The following is a 24,858-nucleotide window of genomic DNA, read 5'->3' as shown; positions in this document are numbered from 1 at the left end:
GTGGAGAACTGCAGGAAAAAAGGAGTATAGCCTCTGGAATCTGATTTCTGAGTCTTTGAAAATAAGGATGATACTGAGATGACCTTGTGTTCCCAGAGTTTGTGTTTAGGGGTGATTCAAGGCCCTGAAGGACTGACATTGTGCCTACTGGTTTGGAAAGCCCTGAGCCTCAGTAGGTCCAGCACTAATAAGTTGTGAAGTGAAGTAGTACAGGAAGGCAGGCAGCAGTGGAAAGCCTTCAGGAACGGGAGGTCCTTCTTCTACAGCCTCAAGTCAGAGGGCTAGACCTACAAAAACGTCTGGGGCTAGTTCCCTTTCTTGGTTAAAAGAAACCAGGCAAGCGTGGAAGAACTGCTAGAATTGGCCCTCTGCAGCCACCATCCGGGAGCTGGGGCTTCTGGTCTCCTAGCAACAACTTGTGGTCACTGAGTTGGGTGCGGTGCTGTGGTGAGTGCCTCCGGTGGGTGCAGCCCAGAGGGGTCCTGAGGACCCTGCTTTTCAGTCAGTCCTGGCTCTAAATAAGCAGTCCTCCCTGTGGGGAGGAATTGCTTCTTTCAGGCAGCCAGCCAGTAGAGGCTGCCCACCCTTCCATGCCCCTGCTCCCGCTCCCGCCCCTGGCCTCCGCCCCGCGCGTCTGCCACAGTCCCAGGCCTTCGGGCAGCCCCTCGGTCCTTCTCTCGGTGAATGCCTTACAAAAACCCAAGGCATGACCTGGACGCAGAATAGAAATATCACTGGAACAATGCTTATAGAAAAATATATGGCCATTTCGGACTTTATAAACGAAAATCAAGCACCTGATATTGCTATTCTTAATCACAATTACATTAATTTTGGGGTGGGTGGGGTACTGTCATTGCAGTTGATACCTGTCAAGAAACTATTAAATTACTCTGAAAAGCCAAGATGGAGATATCAATGCCCCCACCTCAGATATATGTAGAAAAAACTCTGGCCATTATCAAACCAGATATTGTTGACAAAGAGGAGGAGATACAAGACATTATTCTTAGATCTGGATTCACCATTGTTCAGGTAACTTCTGGGCAGGGTGATCGTGCTTTTGGCTCTTTTTTATCCTTTTTTTTATGTAAATAACACTAATCCATTTAGATCCTTAGTGCTTAGCATTAATTTTTGTAGTTATAAAAGTAGCACGTGATAGTTGTAAAAAGCTTTTTTTTCATGGTTCAGAAGGATATAAAATGAGAAATAAAAGTCGGTTTTCTTTCCCTCCAACCCCAAGTCCCAGTCTCCAGAGGCAACCACTGTTAACACTTTCTGTTCTTCCAGGGATTATCTATGCATTTACAAATATTTTTCCCTCTTAAAAGGGAATAGTTTCTTTCCCTTGACCCCCTTAACAAAGTCCCTTAGCACTCCGGATATATATCTGAATCTATCTCATTCGTCCTATTTACAACTTCTGTGTAATATTCCTCTGTATGGATGAACCGTAATTTATTTACTTTTAAAAGTTCTCTGTTGATGGTCTCTTAGGTTGTTGGTATTTCTTCAGTTAGTATTTTTCATTACAAACATTTAAGGTTTTAAAGCCTTGTATTTGTTCTGCAGTTGGTAAACACTGTCATTTTAGAGACTTGGAAATGAATATAAAAAGAGTATTGCTGAAGATTATCAAATAGAATTGAATATTTTTAATCTTCCTTTTTGTTCCATCCTTTCTTGAATTTCCAGTTTTTTATTCTCTTACATTTATACAGTGTTATGTTCCCTGTTTAGTCAGTGTTTTAAAAAAGAGAAAACTTCAGTTTTCAGGAAATATATAGGATTTCAGTTGAGCTTCAAAGAATAGGTATAGAGGCCAAAAGTAGGGGTGGTGTAAGAAAAAAGTAAGGAAACAGTACAGGAAACAGTAAGGAAATATGTAATATAATTAATAGAACTTTTTAATAAACAGTGTTAGGAAAACTGGGTAGCCATTTTTTTAAAAGTAGAATTCAAATATTATATACTTGGATAGACTCCAAATGGATCTGAGATTTAAATATTTAAAACTTAAACCGTATAAGGTTTAGAAGAAAAGAGGGATGAATTTCTTCTTATCTTTGCAGTGGGATAGCCTTTTTTCCTATGACTTAAAGTTTAGGAGCCATAAGAGAAAAGCTTGGTAAGACTACATAAAATTTGAAAACTTCTGCATGGCCAAATAAACCCCATACGCAAGGTCAAAACACAAAATGACAAACTTGGAAAAAAGATTTGCAACTCGTATCATGAAGTACCGATCTCCATAATGTATAATGTGTTCCTAGAAAAGATTAACAGTAGAAAGATGCATAGAGCACATGGATGGTCACAGAAAAAAGAAAAACAAATGGTTTTTGTTGTAGGTGCCGCCGAGTTGATAATCGACTCATAGCGACCCCATGTGACAACGTAGAGCTGCCCCATAGGGTTTTCTAAGCTCTGATCTTTATGGGAGCAGATTGCCAGGTCTTTTCATCAGAGCTGCTGGGTGGGTTTGAACCACCAACCTTTTGGTCAGTAGCCGAGTGCTTAACCATTGTGCCACCAGGGTTTCTTAAATGTGTAAAAAGATGCCCAACCTCTTAGTAGGAAAAAGTGAATTAAAACTATACTGAGATACCATTTGGCTAAACTCTAAATGGCACAACCCCTCTTGAAGGGAATTTGGCAATTATCTACCAAGATTACAGATGCATTTACTCTTTGACTCAGTAGTCCTACTCTTGGGAATCCCTCCTATAGAAACTCTTGTGTTAACATGAAATGGCATGCATACAGGTTATTTTTTGCAGTGTTATTTATTTAGTATAGTCCTACTCTGACACGCATGGGGTTGCCATGAATTGAAATTGATTCAACAGCAGCTGGTTCAATTTTTTTGTTTTATTTACTAGTGAAAGATTGAACACAATCCAGCAGTAGGAGATTGGTTAAACAAACCCTGGTGAATCCACCAAATTGAGTACTGTGCAACTCAGTGTAAAAAGAATAAAGAACCTGTGTGTGTGCTGTTATGGAAAAAAGCAAGGTGCAGAACTGTGTGTGGCAACCTTTTGTGAAAGAGGAAGTGTAACATTCTTGTTTGCCAGTATTTGCAAAATGAAGTACTGAGAAATAAATTTAAAAAAAGGTTGCCTATTGAGGTGAGAGAGAAACAGGGTGGATTAGAATGAGATTTTTCAGTACATATCTTTTTATACTGTTTTGGTTTTTTGAACCTTGTTATTGGTGGTTCAGTAGTAAAATTCTCCCCTTCCGTGCAGGAGACCCAGGTTCAATTTCTTGTCAGTGTACCTCATGTGCACTGGGAGCCTACGCATTGCTATGATACTGAATAGATTTCAGTGGAGCTTCCAGACTAAAACAGACTAGTAAGAAAGACCTGGCAATCTACTCCTGAAAATCAGCCAATGAAAACCCTATAGATCATGTCAGGGATTGAATTGTGCACCCCCCCTCAAATGTGTGTCAGTTTGGTTAGGCCATGATTCCCAGTATTGTGTGGTTGCATTCCATTTTGTGACTGGTTTGATTTTCCTATGTGTTGTAAATCCTAATCCCTGCCTGTGGTTAATGAGGCAAGATTAGATTATGTTAAAGAGGATTAGGGTGGCATGTAACACTCTTCCTCAGGTGACATCCCTGATCCAATGTAAAGGAGTTTCCTTGGGGTGTGGGCTGCATCACCTTTTATCCTACAAGAGATAAAAAGGAAGTGAGCAGAGAGTTGGGGACCTCATACCACCAAGAAAGCAGCACTGGGAACAGAGCGAGTCCTTTGGACCTGGGGTTCCTGCATGGAAAAGCCCCTAGACCAGGGGAAGATTGATGACAAAGACCTTCCCCCAGAGCTGACAGTGAGAGAAAGCCTTGCCCTGGAGCTGGCACCCTGAATTTGGACTTCTAGCACCCTAGACTGTGAGAGAATAAATTTCTCTTTGTTAAAGCCATCCGCTTGTGGTATTTCTGTATTAGCAGCACTAGATAACTAAGACAGATCACAACGACCAGATCTACAACTGATCATGGGAATGGCTTAGGACCAGGTAGTGTTTTAAGCTGTTGTGCGTGAGGTGGCCACGAGTCAGGGTCTGACTCAATGGCAGCTACCAAGTATCAAAAAAACCACTGCCATGGAGTCTCTTCTGACTCAGTGACCCTGTAGGACAGAGTAGAACTGCCCTCTAGGGTTTCTAAGGTTGTAATCTTCACGGAAGCAGACTGCAACATCTTTCTCCCAAGGAGTGGCTGGTGGGTTCAAACTGCTGACCTTTCGGTTAGCAGTGTAACACTTAACCACTGGGCCACCAGGGCAACAAATAAGTATATTACCCATTTATTTTTTGAATCATAGAAAAAAACGAAGTATACAAATAAGATAAATGTGACCCTTTAAGTTTTTTTTAAAAAAGATAAGTCTACATTTTAAGAGTGGTGGCAAACTTGTTAAATGATTAATGTTAATTAGTTATAAATTAGTATAAATACCAATATTTAACACTTTCCCTAGTCAGCAATAAATTTTATACTAAAAGTCCAGGGTGTATTGTATGCTTTTAAAATAGACTTCATTGTAGTTGCGAATCCATTGAACTTGATGCCTTCTTGTCCCATATAGGAAAAACCTCTTGAAAAATGATGCATCCCTTCAATAGGTGGCAGTCTTTCCTTTGTTACAAACCAAGGGTTCCATTCCTGATAAACCAAACTAAACCCTTTGCTGTCAATTCCGACTTGTAGTGACTCTGTAGAGCAGAGTAGAACTGCCCCTGTAGGGTTTCCAAGGATTGGAACTGCTGACCTTTTTTAATTAGCAGTTGAGCTCTTAACCATTGCACTTCCTGATAGTATTTGATTGTCACCAGTTCTCTCTGTGAAAATATTTAACCTAATTCCAAAAAATTGTACGTGATAATAAGTTTAAAGCAACCAATGGAATAATTGATTCAGTATCAGCTAGCTTTAGCTAGCACACCTGCTAAGGTAACTTTCCTTGCTTATAGTAAGGGGCTTGTGGCAGATAAGGCATTGCATTGCCACAGATAGGATTTTATTTTTAAACTTACCAAAGGGAAAAACCCATCAATCTCAATAAGAATCCTAAGTACTGCCATGTCTCCATTTAAATAATAGAATCAAAGATTGAAATAAATCACATCCTGCTATAATTTCTCAAATTTCTTGACTATGTGAATTTTGGTATGAGAACAAATGTCAGCACGTTTTTCATAGTAGCTGGTCCTTTGACTGTTGAGAATGTTACGCTTGTCCATCAGACTGTTCACAGCAGTGCTGAGCCACCTAGCGAAGCATCTTCCCAAATTTCTTGCTCTGGGCCATTTAGACCCATTGGTACAAAGCAAACAATTTTACCAAGTTTCTAAACCCTGAGGAAACATAGTTCTGGAAGGGGCTTTAAGAAATAGGTCACTTGGTAAAATTCACCTTGTACTCTCAGGAAAATCTAACTTGTTTTAGCAAGATGGATTTCTGCCTTAATCATGGAGACTTTTAGCCTAAGCCTAGCAACTTAGTCCAGTATCTCCCCATCCTTACTCTAGCAAGAAGTTCTTCCTTAATATCTACTTTGAATCCCTCCGTTATATTTTCCTGCCTGGTCCACTTTTAGTGGAATTGGAAAACAGCAGTATACACTCAAAAAAAAGGTGCTTCTGAGGAAACCATGATACTTTGAAACTGGGAGAGTGATTCACTCAGCTTTCATGATTTTTTTAATTTAATGATTCATTTTTGTAGTCTCATTTGTAAAGAAAATATCTGTCCAAAATAAATGTTTCATAATCTTTTAAATTGAGAAACATAGCACCAACTAATTTTTCTGAAGGTCACAGTAAATTTACATATTTATGACAGAACCAGAAAAAAAGAACACACAGTTTTCATGTTTAAGTGAAAAACCCTTTTTTTTTTTTGCATTGTTACACTGCATGCTATTTGTAAATACCATATGAGACCAGATCCTGAAATAGTGTAGGAAAATTTCACAATAGATAGGGAAAAGATAAATTTGAAAAATTCTGAAGCCCACTTTTGCTACTTTAATGCATACAAAGTATACATTAACAAATTATTGCTAATTGGAGTGTTACTTTAAGGAGATATGAATTCGTTATTAGCAAACCATATGCTAAGAGTGGCTACTGAACTGGAATAGTTTTTCTTGATTAGGTTAAATAATTCCTCTTATAATCTTATTCACAGGAATTGTTTGATTTTCTTATCATTCCCTTTCTTAATACAAAGATAAACCTCAAATTTATAATCAGATTGGTACTAATTTCAAGTTACTAATGACTAAAAGCCTATGGCAGTTCTACTCTGTCCTATTCGGTGGCTGTGAGTAGGAGTTGACTAAATGAGGTATTATTGGACTGTCATTTTAAATGCTTTTGTTGAATTTGTTTCTCTTATAGAGAAGAAAACTACATCTCAGCCCCGAACACTGTAGTAACTTTTATGTGGAACAGTATGGGAAAATGTTTTTCCCCAATTTAACAGCTTACATGAGTTCTGGACCACTTGTTGCTATGATATTAGCTAGACATAAAGCCATCTCTTACTGGAAAGAACTTTTGGGACCAAGTAATAGCTTAGTAGCTAAGGAAACACATCCAGACAGGTAATTTTCCTAGGGGAAAAATATATGTAATCTATATGTGAAAATGAAAAAAAAAGAATTTTGATTTTATTTTAATATGAATTTCCTTTCATTTGGAAGTTTTTCTAAGTAAGTTTTTTTTTTAAAGGGGGAATTCATTTTAGATTTTAACAATTTAAATGTGTATTTTAATCCATATATCAAAAAAGACCTCAGAGAATGTCTGATTATGATTGATTTTCCTTATTCCTCTCATCCTACCCCAAAGTAGGGTTTTTCCTGGGAAAATTGGTACAGTAGTTTAAAAGAATATTGGTAATATTGGACCAGAAATACAAAGTTTCAGCATTATCGCTAATGTCTGAGAACACGAGGCCAGTGAATTCTTGCACTTTTGAATAGGTGTTGTTTTTTCACTTCTAAAACAACACCTCTTTTTCACCCAGAGAACTCCTATTTTCCTAGTGTATCTCTCCTACTGTTTAAATATATTTGACCCTCATCCAGATAGATTTAAGCTGAAATTCAAAATAGGTTAAAGCTTCCATATGTGAGAAGTGACAATGCCTTGGTAAAATCCCTAAATAGAACACATATGTAGAAAATGAGGAAAGGACATCAGGTTGAACGGTCATCATCTCTAACTTGCTTTTAGTCTGAGAGCAATTTATGGCACAGATGATCTAAGGAATGCACTTCATGGGAGTAATGACTTTGCTGCAGCAGAAAGAGAAATTCGATTCATGTTTCCTGAAGGTGAGTTACATATGAATAATTGGTTAATTCCATCTGCTTATTATTTGCTTTCTCTTTTATTTGGGGGATGTAGGTGGGAAAGGTGATAATAGGATTTTTCTCCAGTACATTTTATCAGATTCAAGTCATTGTTACTTAAAAACTTGAAGCCAAGAATGAAGAACTCAGCATTTCCCTCAGAACCAAGTTGTGTCCTCTAGGAAATCTGAGAAGAGTTTGTTTCTTTCTTTTCTCTTGGACTAGACACATTTAGGATCTAGGTTTCTCCAGCTGTATTATTTCTTGAAAATTTCTCTTGAAAATTATGATTGATTTACTCTTTTCCCTAACAGTTTACTCTTTGCCTAACAAAGTCTCATGCAGTTGTGTAATTAATAATTCTCAGACCCTGTTTTTGTTTCCATCCTGTTATGGAAGTGATAAACCTTCTTTCAGAAGTAGACTTAGAGAGGAATAGCAGTAGCCGACTAAAGTTTCTTGTTTGTCTTGAGTATTTTTAGAGCTGAAAGAAAATTTGGTGATTTTCATTATACAGAAAAAAATATAAAGCACTCGGCAGTTTTGATTTTCTCCTTTTTTTTTGCATATTATTTTTCTCTAAAGTCATTTAGTGCTGTTCCTCGGTATTTTCTACTAATGATTCATTAAAATAAAAAAAATTTAAAACCTGTCTTGGAGACTTTAGAAGTCCTTGATTCATAAACAAACAAAAACTCCCCACACTACTGTTTTATAGATATTTGTACATTAAAGGATTTTCCCACCTATATGGTTTAGTCTTACTGATCAGATTTAGTTTGTCACATATCCATTCCATTACAGTATCTTTTTCTTTATAATTCTTTTTTGTGGAAAATTTGAAACATTCGTAGAAGTAAACAGTATAATAAACCTCTAATTAACCCATCACCCAACCTTGGCAGTTGTGGTCAGTGTTGTTTCATCTATACACCTCTCTTCCCCAGCTCCTACTTCCCCTTCCTGCTCCCATATTATTTTGAAGTACATTTCAATATGAGATGTTTTTCTAATGTGGTAGCACTGTAGGTTTAGTCCTACTAGTGAATTGAATTTATCCTTAAAACAGAATAAAAACTCTCATTATCTTAAGTAGAAGGTGTATTTAGAAGCTCTTCTTATTCATAGGGTTATATTCTTAAACTGCTACTTTAATTGGTTTTTTTCCCCCCATTAATTAGCCTGTAGACATGAGTTTAGATATGTACTTAGATATTTGAGAAGCAGCAAATTGTGGGATGAATATAAACCCTTAGCTACTACCATGCTGTAGATCTTTTGCTATGGGAATGTGAAGTTCTCTGGAGCACAGTCTCAGAGTTTGTTGTGTGAGCTGCTTCTTACTTCACAAATGATCAGTAACTATGTGGAAAACTCTCTATGATGAAACACTTAGGCAAGTTATAAAAATATTAAAGACATGTTCCTAACCCTTGAAAGAGGTAGCTCTTTCCCTTCTCTCTCTTTTTTTTTTTAAATAATATTTTACTGTGTTTTAGGTGAAAGCTTACATAGCAAATTAGGTTCCGCTTTCACAATTTTTATATATATTGTTGTTCTGTGCCATTGGTTACAATTTTTGTATGTGTCAACATTCTCATTCCTTCCATTCTGTTCTGTTTCCATTGATCTAGCTCCCCTTCCCCTCCTTGCCTTCTCACCGTTGCTTTTGGGTAATGTTGGCTGTTTGGTCTCACATAGTTAATTGCTTAAGGGAAAACATTGCTCATGGGTGATAATGTTTATTTTATAAGCCAGTCTATTAGTTGGCTGAAAGGTGACCTACAAAAATAGCTTCAATTCCATGTTCAAAGGTTATCTTAGGGCGATAGCCTCTTGCAGGTTCCGCTAGTCTTTATCTGTCCTGTAGGTCTGGCCTTTTTAAAGAATTTGAGTTTTGTTCTACATTTTTCTTCCATTCTATCTGGGACCTTCTGTTGTGTCCCTGGTCAGAACTGTTGGTATTGGTAGCCGGGAACCATCTAGTTCTTCTGGTCTCCGAGTTGAAGAGGTTATGGTTCGGGTGGGCTGTTAGTCCTGTGGATTGGTTTCTTCTTTGAGCCTTTGATTTCCATCATTCTCTTTTGTTCCATACGAATAGAGACCGGTGCTTATATCTTAGATGGCTGTTCACAAGCTTTTATGACCCCAGACGCTACTCACCAAACTCGGATGTAGAAATTGTCTTTGTGAGCTGTGTTATCCCAGTTGACTGAGTTTCCCCCTGAGACACTCCCCTTTCTCTTTTAATGTTGTTGTTGTCAATTGCCCTCAAGTCAGTTTCGACTCATGGCAACCCCATGTGTGCAGAGGAAAACTGCAGTTCTGCTTGCTCCATAGGGTTTTCAAGGCTTTCACCTTTTGGAAGCCAGTTGCCAGGCCTGTCTTCTGAGGCATCTCTGGGTGGTTTTGAACCACTAGCCTTTTGGCTATTGTGCCATCCAGGGACACCTCTCTTTTAATAGGAATGGCTAACACAAAGCTTTGCTATATTCTATTCATTCAACAAATTTCTTGAGTTACCTACTATGGGTTAGAAATACAAAAATGAATAAGAAGATGTCTCTGCCCTCAAGATGCTCATATTTTAAGTCTATAAAAATATACAATGCAAGCTATAAAATTATAAGTGTCATAAAAAAAAGCTTTAAAAAGTGTAATGGAAGTTTATCTACATAAGAAACATGAAACCAGTTTTTATTTTCTCATTAATTCTCTAACCCTAGATGCTAGAGACAAATAAAAGATAGTCTGCAAAAATAGATGAGGTTCCATAACAAGTGAAGAGATTGAATTCGTAATAAAAAATCTCCCCCAAAAAGAAAATTCCTGGACCAGATGACTTCACTGGAGAATTCTGGAAAACATTTATAGAAGAAGTAACCCCGGGGAACATCAGGTTAATTGGCATAACAAAGTTTATTAAGGAAATGTTCTGCATCCCACCTTGTTGAGTGGCATCTGGGGTCTTAAAACCTTGTGAGCAGCCATCTAAGATGCATCGATTGGTCCCACCCCACTTGGAGCAGAGGAGAATGAAGAACACCAAAGATACAAGGAAAATATTAGCCCAAGAAGCGAAAAGTCCACATAAATCAGAGACCCCATCAGCCTCAGACCAGAAGAACTAGATGGTGCCCGGCTACCATCAATGACCGCCCTGACAGGGAACACAACAGACAGTCCCTAACGGAGCGGGAGAAACGTGCAGAGCAGATCTCAAATTCACATAAAAAGACCAGACTTAATGGTCTGACTGAGACTGGAGGAACCCCTGAAGCCATGGCCCCTGGATGCTAAAACCATTCCCATAGCCCACTCTTCAGACAAAGATTAGTCTATAAAACATAAAGAGTGTGCTTCTTAGTTCAAGCAGATACATGAGACCAAATGGGTAGCTCCTGTCCAGAGGCAGGATGAGAAGGCAGGAAGGGACAGGAACTGATTGAATGGACACAAGAAACCCAGGGTGGAAAGGGGGAATGTGCTGTCACATTATAGGGATTGCAACTAATGTCACATAACAATATGTATATAAATTTTTGTATGAGAAATTAACTTGAGCTGTAAACTTTCACCTAAAGCCAATAAAAAAAAAAAAAAGGGACCCCTTAAACTTTTTCAAAAAATAGTATGGGAGAGAATATTTCCTAACTCATTCTATGAGGCCAACTTTACCCTGATACCAAAGCCAAAGATACCACAAGAAAAGAAAATTACAGACAATATCCTTGGTGAATATAGATGCAAAAATCCTCAACAAAATACTAGCAGACTGAATTTAAAAGCATATTAAAAGGATTATATGCCATGATCAAGTAGGATTTATCCCAGGAATGCAAGGGTGGTTCAACATTAGAAAATCAATCCATGTAATACACCACATTAATAGAACAAAGGAGAAGATCCACAGCTACATGATTATCTCAGTTGATGCAGAGGAGGCATTTGACAAAATCCAGTACCCTTTCATGATAATATTATTTAACAAGCTAGAAATTGAAGGGGAATTCCTCAATCTGATAAAGGGCATTTATGAAACACCCACAACTAACATCATACTCAGTGGAGAAAGACTGAGGGTATTCTCCTCAAATCAGGAACAAGACAAAGATGCCCACTTTCACCACTGCTATTCAATATTGTACTGGAAGTCCTAGCCTGAGCAATTAGGCAAGAAGAAAATGTATCCATATCAGGAAGGAGGAAGTAAAACTATCCCTTTTCACAGATGACATGATCATATGTATAGTCATACACTTCATGATGCCTGTTCAGGCAGTGTCCGACAGCATATGCGTCCATGGTCCTATGAGGTTATAATAGAGTTCAGAAATCCCTGTTGGAGAACAGGATATAGTGAATGCAACAACTTCCTGCATGCAACACATGTGTCTTATGTCTCTTGTATACAAAGTGATTGTGCTGCCAGTCGTATAATGGTACAGTACATATATAACCTATAATACATATGTCTTGATAGTCATACTAAATGCCTCTATTACTGGCTTATGTATGTACTGTACTTTCTATCATTATTATAATGTGAACTTTCCCTGTTTACAAATAAAAAGTTTACCATATAAGAGTGTATGCTTCGACTGGTAGTAGGCAGCGGAATCCAATCTTGTGTATTGCACATGTCTTGAGTGTTGTAGTGTTCTCTCTTTGTTTAGTTTTTTTCCAAAAATATTACCATGAAGTGCATCATGGTTTCCAAATACAGCAAAACCAGTTCTAATGATAGCAGCAGAAATAGGCAAAGGAGAAGTATCAATTTGAAAGTGAAACAAAAGGTTAAACAACATGAAGGTGGAAAATCAGTGAATGCTATTGCTTGAGATTTAAGCGTGTAATTTGCTAAGTATATAATATGGCATTTGCACGACATCCAAATCACATAATGTCCTATTTCACAGAACATACTGTGGGCATTAAGCGACACATGACTGTATATAGAAAACCCCAAAGAATCCACAGAATCCCACCAGCAATGGATGAGGGTTCCAGTTTCTCCACACCCTCATCAACACTTGTTTTCTGTTTTTTGATCATAGCCATCTTAGTTGGAGTAAATGATACCTCATTGTTTTTTTTTTTTCTTTTTCAAAGTACTTTAAAAAAAATATTGCAATATACACACAACACATAAAATATTTCATAAGTTTCTACATGTACGCTTAAGTGACATCGATTATATTCTTCAAGTTGTAGAGCCATTTTCACTTTTGTCCAAGTTATCCCACCACCGTTACCATGTGTTCAATGCACTCTAAATAAAAGCCCTCTGTTTCTCCTTCCCCCGACCCCTGGTAACCACTAATTACTTTTGGTTTCTATATATTTACTTATTTCATATAAGTGATATCATACAGTATTTGTCCTTTCATGTCTGACGTATTTCACTGAGCATAATGTCCTCAAGGTTCATCCATATTGTGGTATGTATCAGGACTTCATTCCTCTTTATGGCTGAGTAATGTTTCATTGTATGTATATACAACGTTTTGCTTATCTGTTCTTCAGTTGTTAGACATTTCAGTTGTTTTCACCTTTTGGCTATTGTGAATAGTGCTGTAATGAACATTGGTGTTTACATCACTGCTTTCAGGTCTCTTGAGTATACACCTAAGAGTAGAATTGCTGGGTCATATGAGAGAACTATGTTCAACTTTTTGAGGAAACACCAAACATTTCCACAGTGACTCTACCATTTTACATTCCCACCAGCAATGGATGAGGGTTCCTGTTTCTCCACAACCTCACCAACACCTAGTGTTTTATGTTTTTTTTGATCATTGCCATTCTTATGGTGGTGAGATGGTATCTTGTTGTAGTTTTGATTTGCATTTCCCTAATGACTAATGATGTTGAACATCTTTTCGTGTGCTTGTTGGCCATTTGTACTGCTTCTTTGGTGAAATGTGTATTCAAGTCCCTTGCCTACTTTTTTGACTGGGTTGTTTGTCTTTTTTTGTTGTTACATTGTAGAAGTTCTTTATATATTCTAGATATTAAACCCTTGTCAGACATACGGTTCCCAGAATTTTTCTCCCAGTCTGTAGGTTGTGTCTTTTCACATTGTTGATAAAGTCCTTTGATAAACAGAAGTTTTAAGTTTTGGTGAAGCTCCATTTATGTGATTTTGTCTGTTGTAGACCATGCTTTTGCCACCATATCTAAGAATCCATTTTGGGAAAACTAGGTCCTGAAACACTACCTTTATGTTTTCTTCAAGAGTTTTGTGGGACCGTATGGAATACCATTCTACTCTGCACACATGGGGTCACCACGAGTTGGAATTGATTTCACAAGAACAGCAAAGTACGCAAATCTTAAGTCTGCCAGTGTTAATATTTTGGCGAATGTCCTCCTGTCTGTTTTCTGTGCATAGTTTTACATTTATGTATTTCACAAAAAGTAGGAGCGTTCAGTATATACTCTTTTGTAGCTTTTTCCTATCGCATTTTCCATAACATTTAAGTCTTGCATACCTTCATTTTTAGTATATTTTCTCATATGAATGTAACACACATTTTTAACCAAGCCTCTGCTATTGAATATTTACATTGTTTCCAATTGTTCATTAGCATAAGTAATACAGAGCTGAGCATCCTTATCAATAAAGCTTTATATGCTTTCTCAAAAAAAAAGTTTTATGGTATTAATTCTTATATTTAAGCTTTTGATTCAATTTTTTTATGTGATCTGAGGTGTGGCTCCAGTTTCCTTCTTTTGCATATGGAAATCTAGTTGTCCCAGCACCATTTATTAAAGAGACTATTCTTTTCCCATTGAGTAGACTTACCACCCTTGTTAAAAATCATTTGACCATAGATATATGGGTTTATGTTTGGCCTTTCAATTTTATTCCATTGGTATGGAAAAAACTTTAGCAGTTCCTCGAAAAGTTAAATGTGGAATTACCATATGACCCAGAAATTCCACTCCTAGGTACATACCCAAAAGAATTGAACCAGGGACTCAAACAGATACTTGTACACTAATGTTTATTGCAGCACTATTCACAGTAGCCAAAAGGTAGAAACTACTTAAATGAATGGAATATTATTCAGCGTACAAGAATTGCACTGAAGAAATAAAGTCTTGATACATGCTACAACATGGGTGAATCTCTTTAAAACATTATGCTGAGTGAAGTGAGTCAGTCACCAAAGGATAAATATTGTGTGATCCCACTTACGTGAAATGTCTAGAATAGGCAAATGTATAGAGACTAAATTTTATTGGTGGTACCAAGGGACAGGTGAGAGGGAGGGGAGAAGAGAGGGTCATTGCTTAGGGGGCACTGAGCTGCTTTTAAGGATGATGTGAAAATTTGGAAATGTATAGTGGTGATGGTTGTACAGCATGACGAATGTAATTAGTGTTACTGAATTGTACATGTTAAAAATGTTGAAATGGCAAATGTTTCATTATATATATTTACCACAAAAAAGAGTAGATGCTGTAGTGTTATGGATTGAATTGTATACCCCCCAAAATATGTGTCAGCTTGGCTAGGCCATGATTCCTGGTGTTATGTGATTGTCCACCATTTTGTCATCTGATATTATTTTCCTGTGTGTTGTAAATCCTACCTCTGTGATGTTAATGAAGCAGGATTAGAGGCAGTTATGTTCATGAGGCAGGACTCAATCTATAAGATTAGGTTGTGTCTTGAATCAATCTCTTTTGAGATATAAAAGAGAGAAGTGAGCAGAGACATGGGGGACGTCATACCACCAAGAAAGTAGTGCCTGAAGCAGAGCATGTCCTTTGGACCCGGGACCCCTGTGTTGAGAAGCTCCTGGACCAGGGGAAGATTGATGACAAGGACCTTCCCCCAGAACTGACAGAGAGAGAAAGCCTTCCCCTGGAGCTGGTGCCCTAAATTTGGACTTATAGACTATGAGAGAATAAATTTCTCCTTGTTAAAGCCATTCACTTGTGGTATTTCTGTTGTAGCAGCACTAGTTAAATAAGGCAGGTAGTGGTGAATAATCTAAAAATGGAATTAAGAAAGCAATTTCATTCACAATAACATCAAAAAGAATAAAATATTGAGGAATAAATTTCACAAGAGTACAATTTTTGTACACTGAAAACCACAAAACCCTGCTGAGAGAAATTAAAGAATAAATAGATATTTTGTATTCATGGATTGGAAGACTCAATATTGTCCAGATGGCAGTTCTCCCTAAATTGATCAATAAATTTAATGCAGTTTCTACCAAAGCCCATGTATGCTTTTATGTAGAAATTGACAAGCTGATTCTAAAATGTATGTGGAATTCCAAAGTACCTAGAACGGCTAAAGTGATTTTGAAAAAGAAGAACAAATAGGATTTCAACTACCACAGTAACCAAAACAGTATGGTACTGACATAAGGATAGGCATATAGATCAATGGAACAGAATTGAGAATTTAGAAATGGATCCTTGCATTTATGGTCAATTTATTTTTGACACACATGCCTGTGTAATTCAATAGGGAAAAGGATAGTCTTTTCAACAAATGGTATTGGGACAAATGGATATCTCTTCTACATGCAAAAGACATGAACCTACAATCTTGTTTCACGCCATATAAAAAAATTAACTCAAAATGGGTCATAGGCCTAAATGTAAGAGCTAAAGCTATAAAACTTCTATAAGAAAACATAGAAAATCTTGTGACCCTGTGTTGGGCAAAGAGTTCTTAGATATGACACCAAACACATGATCCATGGATGAAGCACAGGAGTTTTTACTTTTGATGCAGTCCAATTTATCAATATTTTCTTTTATGCATCAACTTGCGGGATTGGTTTGCTGGGTCAAAGGCATGGGACCATAGTCTCAGGAGACAACTAAGTCAATTGGCATAACATAGCTCACAAAGATAATGTTCTACATTTGAGTTTGGTGAGTAGCGTCTAGGCACTTAAAAGCTTGAGAATGACCGTCTAAGATACAACTGTTGGTCTCTACTCGTCTGGAGCAAAAAACGATGAAGGAAATCAAAGACTGAAAGAAGAAACTAGTCCACAAGACTAACAGCCCACACGAACCACAACATCTTCAAACCTGAGACCAAAAGAACTAGATGGTACCCTGCTACAACTACCAACTGTTCTGGCCAGGGACACAGTAGAAGGTCCCAGATAGAATGGGAGAAAAATGTAGAACAAAACTCAAATTCCTAATGGACCTACTGGACCAATAGGTACTAGAGGAACCACGACTATTGCCATAAGATACCCTTTAAACTTGGAATTGAAGCTATTTCTGCAGGTCACCTTTCAGCCAAATAATAGATTGGTTTGTAAAATAAACAATATCACCTGCAAGTAAGGAGCTCTCTTAAACAGTTAACTATATGAAACAAAACGGTCAGCAGTTACCCAAAAGCAAAGATGAGAAGGCAAGGAGGGGAAGGGAAGCTAATCAATGGAAACAGAACAAACAGAATGGAAAGAATGAGAATGCTAACACATTGTAAAAAATGTAACCAATTAAAAAAAAAAAACCAATGGCACGGAACAATTTGTATAAAAATTGTTAAAGGGAAATCTAATCTGCTGTGTAAAGTTTAACCTAAAACACAATAAAATATTATTAAAAAAAAAAAAGCTACAAAGGACCTAGGCACGAGGAACAGTGAACCTGACAAATACGGTCCTGACTGTTGTGGAACTTACAGAATACGGGAGATAGAAATGTTTAACCAAAATAAAACAAAAATTATGACAGTGATCAGTGCTGTGAAAGGTGCTATAACAGAGACTTTTACCCAATACCTACCCAGGCTTCTCCCAGCTTTTTCTGTCATCTTTCCTCCCATTGTCAGTCTTTGTTTCCTTGAGACTGAGTCCACAAACTAGTCAGTCATATGAAATCTGTCCTTTCACCCTCCTTCCTCCTGGGACCAGTGAGAATTTAGATCTGAAGACATGAGACCAGTAGCTTCACTCTTTAAACTTTATCAAAAGTGGCACATTGATGTAAATCAACTTTAAAAGACCTACTAAGACTTATAAAATACTTTCTTTTGTGTATAAATATATATATATTTTTATTGCAAGTCTAGTTTACTTACGTAGTACTCAAAGCTAAAAAAGACTAAGTCTCCCAATGTGTTACATAATTTATTTAAAAACCTGAAAAATAAAATAGAGCAGAAATGCTAATACGTATTATACGTAAAGAAGTAGATTTTATATGTGTATTCACTGGTCTATAAGAAAACAAGAACTAGCTATTATCCACTATTCTGTCTGCACCATGTAGAAAAGTGATTGCTATATAGTGAGCTCTGAATAATATTTATTGAATGATTCCATTAATCTAGTTTTTAGATATTCATTCATATTTTTCTTTTTTATAATATTCTCAGTATGAAAATAATATTTATTGTAGAAAACATGGAGATGCAAAAAAGGAAGAAGTGTAAAACAAATTTAGAATCTTACAGATGATCACTATTCACATTTTGATGTGCTTCTTGCTTGTCTTTTCTAGGCTTACTGTTTCTCTGTATGTGTATACTTGTGTGTTTTTAACCAAACTATTTTTTTTATTATGAGGAGCCCTGGTGACACAGTGGTTAAGCACTCTGCTGCCAACCAAAAAAGGTCATCAGTTTGAACTCACCGGTTAGCCATTCTTTGGAAACCCTATGGGGTTGTTCTACTCTGTCCTATAGGATCGCTGTGAGTCAGAATCGACTGGAGGGCAATGGGTTTAGGTTTTTTTTTATTCTATGTATATAGTTGTGTTTCCTTTTTTCTTTTAACTTTAACTTTATATTATGGACATTTCTTATGCCATTAAAAATTCTTTGAAGGCATCCTTTTTTAACAACTGAATAATATTTCATTATTTATGTTTAATGAGAATATATTTGTATTTGCAGTGATAGCTGAGCCAATTCCAGTTGGACAAGCTGCTAAGGATTATCTGAATTTATATGTAACACCAACTCTGCTTGAAGGACTCACAGAGCTTTGTAAGCAAAAACCAGAAGATCCTTATGTAAGAAATTTTTTTATTTGCTCTAAAGAAGTATTGTCTATAGTTTTCATGTTTAAGACATTGTATTCTTTGAAATGGTAAAAGAATTGAGAGCAATTTTAAAATTAAGTCTTAAAAAATGATTTCATGTCCATTTTTCCATTTTAGATCTTTCTTATCTGTAACTTTTTCCCTTTTTTTAAAATTGTGCTTTAAGTTTACATTTCAAGTCAGTTTCTCATACAGAAACTTATACACACATTGTCATATGACCCTAGCTGCCCTCCCTACAATGTGACAGCACACTCCTTCTCTCCACCCTGTATTTCCCGTGTCCATTCAACCAGCTCCTGTCCGCCTCTGCCTTCTCATTTCACCTCCAGACAGGAGCTGCCAACACAGTCTTATGTGTCTCCTTGAGCTAAGAAGCACACTCCTCACAAGTATTATTTTATGTCTTATTGTCCAGTCTAATCTTTGTCTGAAGAGTTGGCTTCAGGAATGGTTTTAGTTTTGGGTAACAGAGAGTCCAGGGGCCATGATCTCTGGGGTCCCTCCAGTCTCAGTCAGACCATGAAGTCTGGTCTTTCTACTAGAATTTGAAGTCTGCATCCCACTTTTCTCCTGCTCCATCAGGGATTCTCTGTTGCCTCATGTATAACTTTTGGTGACTTGTTTTCTTGCTGTTTTTAACTCTTAAAAAAAGCATCGTCTTTAAATGTGTTTTCAGTGATTGTATCTTTCAATTGCTAACCATTGTTTTTGTGTATAATTTATATAATAATTCAAATGAAAGAAGTAGAGATATACTTGAATATCAAAATGTTCAACATTTTGGTTTTTCATAGCTCTTCTATTATTACAAGCAATGCTACAATAAATATCCTCATTCATGTGTCAGCATACCATTTATTTGTAAAAAAAAAATTCCTAGAAATGGGAATGCTGAGTCAAGTTTGCATTTTTTATTTGGGTAAATATTGCCAAATTACTTTTTACAGTGATTGTACTATTTTATATGCCAATCAGCAGTGAATGAGAGGGTATCTGATATATTTTCAGGCTTTGTGTTTTTTGCCAAACTGATTGGTGAAAAATGGTACCTCACAGTTTAATTTGTGATTACTTTTATTTGAATGAGTTTGGGCATCTTTTCTGATATGCTACTTACAGCCATTTCCGTTTCCATTTCTGTGAACTTCTTGCTTGTGCCCTTTGCCGATTTTTCTTTTGGGGGCTAGTTATTTTCCCTATTATATGGGAACTCTGTGTGTTTGGGAAATTAACTGTTTCTGGTATGTGTATTTTCCAGTAGTTTTCTCAGTTTATCACTTGTCTTTTGACCATATTCATGACGTATTTTGCCATGTAAATTTTTAAAATTTTAATGTAGCTTAATTTATCCAGCTCCTTTATGGCTTCTGGGTTTCTCGCAAGTTTAAAGAAGGCTTACTGGTCTAAGATTATAAAATCACCCTCTCATGTTGCCTTCTACTAGCACATTACATGGTTCCATTTCCATCTGGAATTTATTCTGTTGTAAGGAGTGAGATAGGGAGCCAATCTGATTTTCTTTCCCACTTGGTTACCCAGTTGACCAACACCACTTATTGAACAATCCATATTATCTTCACAGATTTAAGATTCCACTCTTAACATATACTAAATTCATGCATGCATTTAGATTTATTTTTGTATTTTCTCTTCTGATTCACTTATCTATGCATCTGTTCATTTGTAAGTACCACGCTGCTTTAATTATTGTAGCTTTATAAATATATTTTAAAATCAGGTAGTTGTAGACCTTCCAATTACTTTCCTTTTTCAGAATTTTCTTGCCTTTTTTCATTATCATTTTTAATATAAATATTTTCAGGTTATCATACCTACTGTCATTTCACATTTTTAAACAATATTTTATTTATTTTTGGTGGCAATATACAGCCAAACATACATCCATTCACAATTTCTACATGAACAGTTCAATAACATTGGTTACATACTTCACTTTGTGTCACCATTTTATCTCTACTCATATTATTTCATCACCATTAATTTAGGTTCTCAGCCACTTAAAAGTTCTCATCTGTGCTTTAGATCAACTGTTGTTGGTTTACACTCATATAGATAATTCTTTGTAATAGCACTAATGCTCGAGGCAAACATTCTTTATTAATTGGGCTAAACTGTTAGTTTAACGATGGTTTCCTGGGATCCTTTCAGTTCAAGGTTTAAAGATTATTTCTAGGCATTAGATTTGGGAGTTCCCCCAGTGTATGTGTATCGCACATTGTACAATGTATGATAATTCCCATTTTACCCCATCCATACTAATATTAGGTATAGGTTTAAAAATATCTGGGGGTGGGGGGATTTGATAATAGGCAAAAGAAACATGGTATTTGATTGTTTTAATTTCCTTGTATATATTTACTATACTACTGAGGTTAAACATTCCTCCTTATGTTGTATTTCCTTCTTTGTGAATTATGTGTTTAGGTTTTGTCCACTCTTCTGTTGGGGTTTTGTAAGAATTCTTATATATTAGTTATATCAACATTTGATATTATTTGCTGCAAAAATATTTCCCTTTGTGTTGTTTAATTTTCAATTTTGCCATTTTAAAAGTATTCAGTAAGTCATACCTTCATTCTACCCCCCCATTGTGAGCTTTCCTTTCACATCTAAGTTTAGAAAGTTCTATGCCATCCAAAGTACTGCTAAATGTTCATTTCTAGATGTTTTATGTTTAACTTTTTCATGTATATGGCATTTATTTTTGTGTATAACACAAGTTGATGATCTAAATTTATTTTTTTCTTTACCAGTTGTCTCTTGAGTGTTGATTTATGAAGCCTCCTTTATCACATATTAAACTCTAAATCTGGGCATGTATTCTGTTATATGGATCTGTATATTCTAATGAAGTTCTACAGTAAATACTTGCTTTTAACATTATTTTCAAGACTGCCATATATACTTGACAAACTTGCATAATGTAAAACTTAGTATTTCTATTTTTAATGGTCATTTTCCTGTTATCCTTAAAATGATTTGACACTTGTTTAAGTTTTCAATTGATATATACTGAAATGAAATATTTAAACGTTTATTAATTTAAGGATTTTTTTCTTTTCCCATAGATTTGGCTAGCTGATTGGCTGCTGGAAAATAATCCCAACAAACCTAAACTTTCTCACCGTCCAGTTACAGAAGAACCTTATTAAAATGAAGTCCTCTGAAGAACAAATTATAAACTATCTTATCACAAAAGGATGTGCTTCTACTTTAAATTAAAAAAAAACTTAATTCTTAAGATTTAAGTGACTGTGTGAAATAAATTACTTTTTGAAAATTAAAGTTTTTAAAGAATCACTGTATTTTAAGCAGCAGATAATATTATCTAAAGTAAAAAATATATTTAGGGTATGCTTTTAACAATGGCGTAAAATTAAGTAATAAATGGCTGATGTAAGATGCTTCTAGATTTTTTTTCTTAAGGTTGAGAAGATAGAATTTCAGTTATATTTTAGCATATACCGTATATCTAGATGCATAATTAATTCAGATAGTTAAAAAGGTGTGAGTATACAAATAATTGGTATAATGAAAATGATCTGAACCCAGGGATGATTTTATTTGTTTACATAGCTATTTTCTGCATATTAATAAGTACCCTCCAAGGGTGACCAATTGGTAGGGTGATAATACATCCCCATTTGCCTGGGACTTTCCTAGTTGTGTCACTGAAAGTCCTAAATCCCTGGAGCCTCCTCAGCCACAAGCAAACAGGAGTGATTGGTTTCCCTACCAAACAGTCTAGGTGTTCCCCAATTATGTTTTTGTGAAAAGTTGCTAATTTCAAAAAAATCTTGTAAAATACTGAATTCTCAAAGAAATTTTAATTTACTTAAAAAAATTCAAGTTGTAAAACATATTTATTAAAAGTAAATATTTAAAGTGGCCTTGTCTCTTCAAAAAGTCGATTTCATTTATAAAACAAAAGGTAGAGGTAAGAAAGAACTGTTCTAGATGAAAAGAGATTAAAGAGTCAACCAAATGCAATGAGTGAATCTTAACTGGATTCTGGCTTAAAAAAAAAAAAAAACTATAAAAGATCTGTGGAAGGCAATTGAAGAAATTTAGATATGAACTAAATATTAGATGATCTTAGGGAATAATTGCTAACTTTCTTAGAGTGAAAATTATATGGCTATAAAAGGAGAATGCCATTTTTTTTAGGTGATGCATTTCTTAGGGATAAATTTTATGGTGTTTACAACTTATTTTCACATGGTACAGCAAAAAAGAAATATTTTATACATGTATAGAAAAAGAAAGGTAGCAAAATATTAACAGTTGTTCAATATAAGTGGTAAGTACTGAGTATTCACTGTACTATTTTCTCAACTTTTCTCTATTTTGAAAATTTTCATAAAATAAAGTTAGGGGAAATGAAAGAGTAAAGATCTGGCTGCCATCACCATAATGTAGTGATCAATTTCTCCCGTCATTGATGGGGAGACATTTAGACACTATGTAGCTCCTGATTTGATATAGAGTGAAATATACTACTCATTTATGATGTGTTCTAGCCAAAAGTATATACCTTAAAATTACTAAGCCTTTAGGTCAAACATCTAGCTTACTGTAATATAGGCGATAGAATGACCATCTAAGGGACACCTTAAAGAAGCAACCAGAAAAATACAGAAGATCAGATATACTGCAGGACAGCTACCTTGGTCTTTTCAACAAATTGACATCATGAGAAAAGGAAATGTTTTAGATTAAAAGAGACTTAAGATATAAACTACGTTCTTAAGACTGCCTTCTTAGGTAACTAGGAAGAGAAGTCTGCCTTCTGACATAACCTGTGAGGTGGTACCAAAATAACCTGCTGCTGTTGAGTCAATTCCAACTCATGGCAACCCCATGTGTTACACAGAGAAGAAATGCCCCATAGGGTTTTCTTGGCTGTAATCTTTATGGAAGCAGATTGCCAGGACTTTCTTCCATGGTGCCACTGGGTGCTACAGACATATTTGTCATTTAATTAATGCATCTTTTTGACATAGAATAATAGTGTGGTATCCTTGTTAATCAAGATACATAATTTCATTTAGTCCCTTTTTTCCAGGATTTAAACAAAAGAGAACCAAAGAAGGAAACAAACATGCATGCAGCTCATTTATGACATGGAACTAAACAGAAGTTTAGATTCTTGAATCCATCTTTTAGGGATCTGGGGAGATACCTAGAACTGCCTCTCTCCCCAGGCCTCTTACCAGCCTTCCTGTAGCTAGCCAAGAAATGGTAAATACGGTACATGTTTAAACTGGGCACTCCTACCTCAGCTTTTATTTTGGGGGGGTTGAAGTGTATGTAGCTCTTGCTTAAGAGCCCAGGGCAATACCTTGTCTGCCCTGGCTTCAGGGTGCCTTAGACCAGCTTGATTTGAAAGTGTCACAGATGTATTTGAGACGTACGCTCCTTTTTTTTTTCTCCCAGCTCAGAAATACTGCCACTTCTCTTGTGTAATTAACTCTTTATAAGAACATTTAGATTAAGCTTTGATTTTTTATTCAGGGATGGCCCAGTTTTTCTCTTCCTCATTTGTTATCTCTGTGACTGCAGTTGCTTCTTTTTTGGGGTTACTTATTTTTGTTAGTCTCCTCACTGAAGAGCCATACAGTAATTGCTTTCCAAAGGTTAATTAAACCTCAGAAATTCCCAGGCTTATGAGAGCCTCTCACAGAGAAATTTGATTTTAAAGTCCAATAGTGATTTCAGATGGAGACTGCAAATTGAGATAGGTTTCTCCCACCTTACCAAAGTACATGAGTAAAGAAAAAGATGTTTTTGAAGCAGTGAGGCATTAGCTTTTCTATTAAATTAATTAGACTCTGTGATCAGTACCTTTAGTCCATTGGAAAGGGGAGATGACTAAAAAGATGTCTGTTCCTTTCCTGCTTCCAGGGTGACCCAGAAAATTCTCTCCCCATCCAAATCAGGGGTTGATGACAGTGCTGTGATTGATGCCTTTTGTTCCCAGGCCAAATTGTTTTTTATAGCCCACCTCCTGCCAGCACTTCCCAAAGTGCCACTGCCATCAACTCCAGAGGGAGCCCCTTCCTCAGGCTTCCTGGCCAGCAGCTGCACTGTGATGGCCAGGAGCACGAATGGGAGGAGAAAGCAGCTTGCAGACAAATGGGCAACTAATCAGACCAACAGCCCATCACTAGAACCATAAAAAAATTCCATTTCTACCCTTCCCCCCCACCACCTCATCTGCATTCCTTGGCTGAGGTGGGGGAATGCTGTTTGGAAAAGTTATGACTTCATATGGTCTGTCAAACCAGCTTCAAAAGTTTTTCCTTTTTTTTTTTTTTCTTAAGCCAATTATGCTCATTCAGCCCACAGTTATCAGATCACTAAGGATCCTACAGATATTAAAAGGATAATAAGAGAATATTATG

General features: G+C 36.3%; 1 protein-coding gene across 2 annotated transcripts; it reads left to right on the top strand.

Annotated features, from left to right (window-relative positions):
• Positions 1-423: 423 nt before the first annotated feature.
• On the top strand, positions 424-21,710 carry NME5 (NME/NM23 family member 5). 2 transcript variants are annotated; one of them, XM_049873736.1, is made up of 6 exons: positions 424-447; positions 863-1,035; positions 6,426-6,631; positions 7,266-7,366; positions 18,282-18,400; positions 21,523-21,710. In XM_049873736.1, the coding sequence occupies exons 2-6, from the start codon at positions 907-909 to the stop codon at positions 21,604-21,606; spliced, it is 639 nt and encodes a 212-aa protein (XP_049729693.1). In that variant the 5' UTR covers positions 424-447; positions 863-906; the 3' UTR covers positions 21,607-21,710. The 2 variants fall into 2 exon arrangements, with proteins under 2 accessions (XP_049729693.1, XP_049729692.1); XM_049873735.1 differs by lacking the exon at positions 424-447 and having other exon boundaries at positions 493-1,035.
• Positions 21,711-24,858: the final 3,148 nt, after the last annotated feature.

The sequence above is a fragment of the Elephas maximus genome, chromosome 2 (genome assembly GCF_024166365.1).
Source record: "Elephas maximus indicus isolate mEleMax1 chromosome 2, mEleMax1 primary haplotype, whole genome shotgun sequence".
NCBI classification, from domain to species: domain Eukaryota; kingdom Metazoa; phylum Chordata; class Mammalia; order Proboscidea; family Elephantidae; genus Elephas; species Elephas maximus.
The sequence above is the reverse complement of the archived record's forward strand: the minus strand, read 5'-3'. Positions and strand labels throughout refer to the sequence as shown.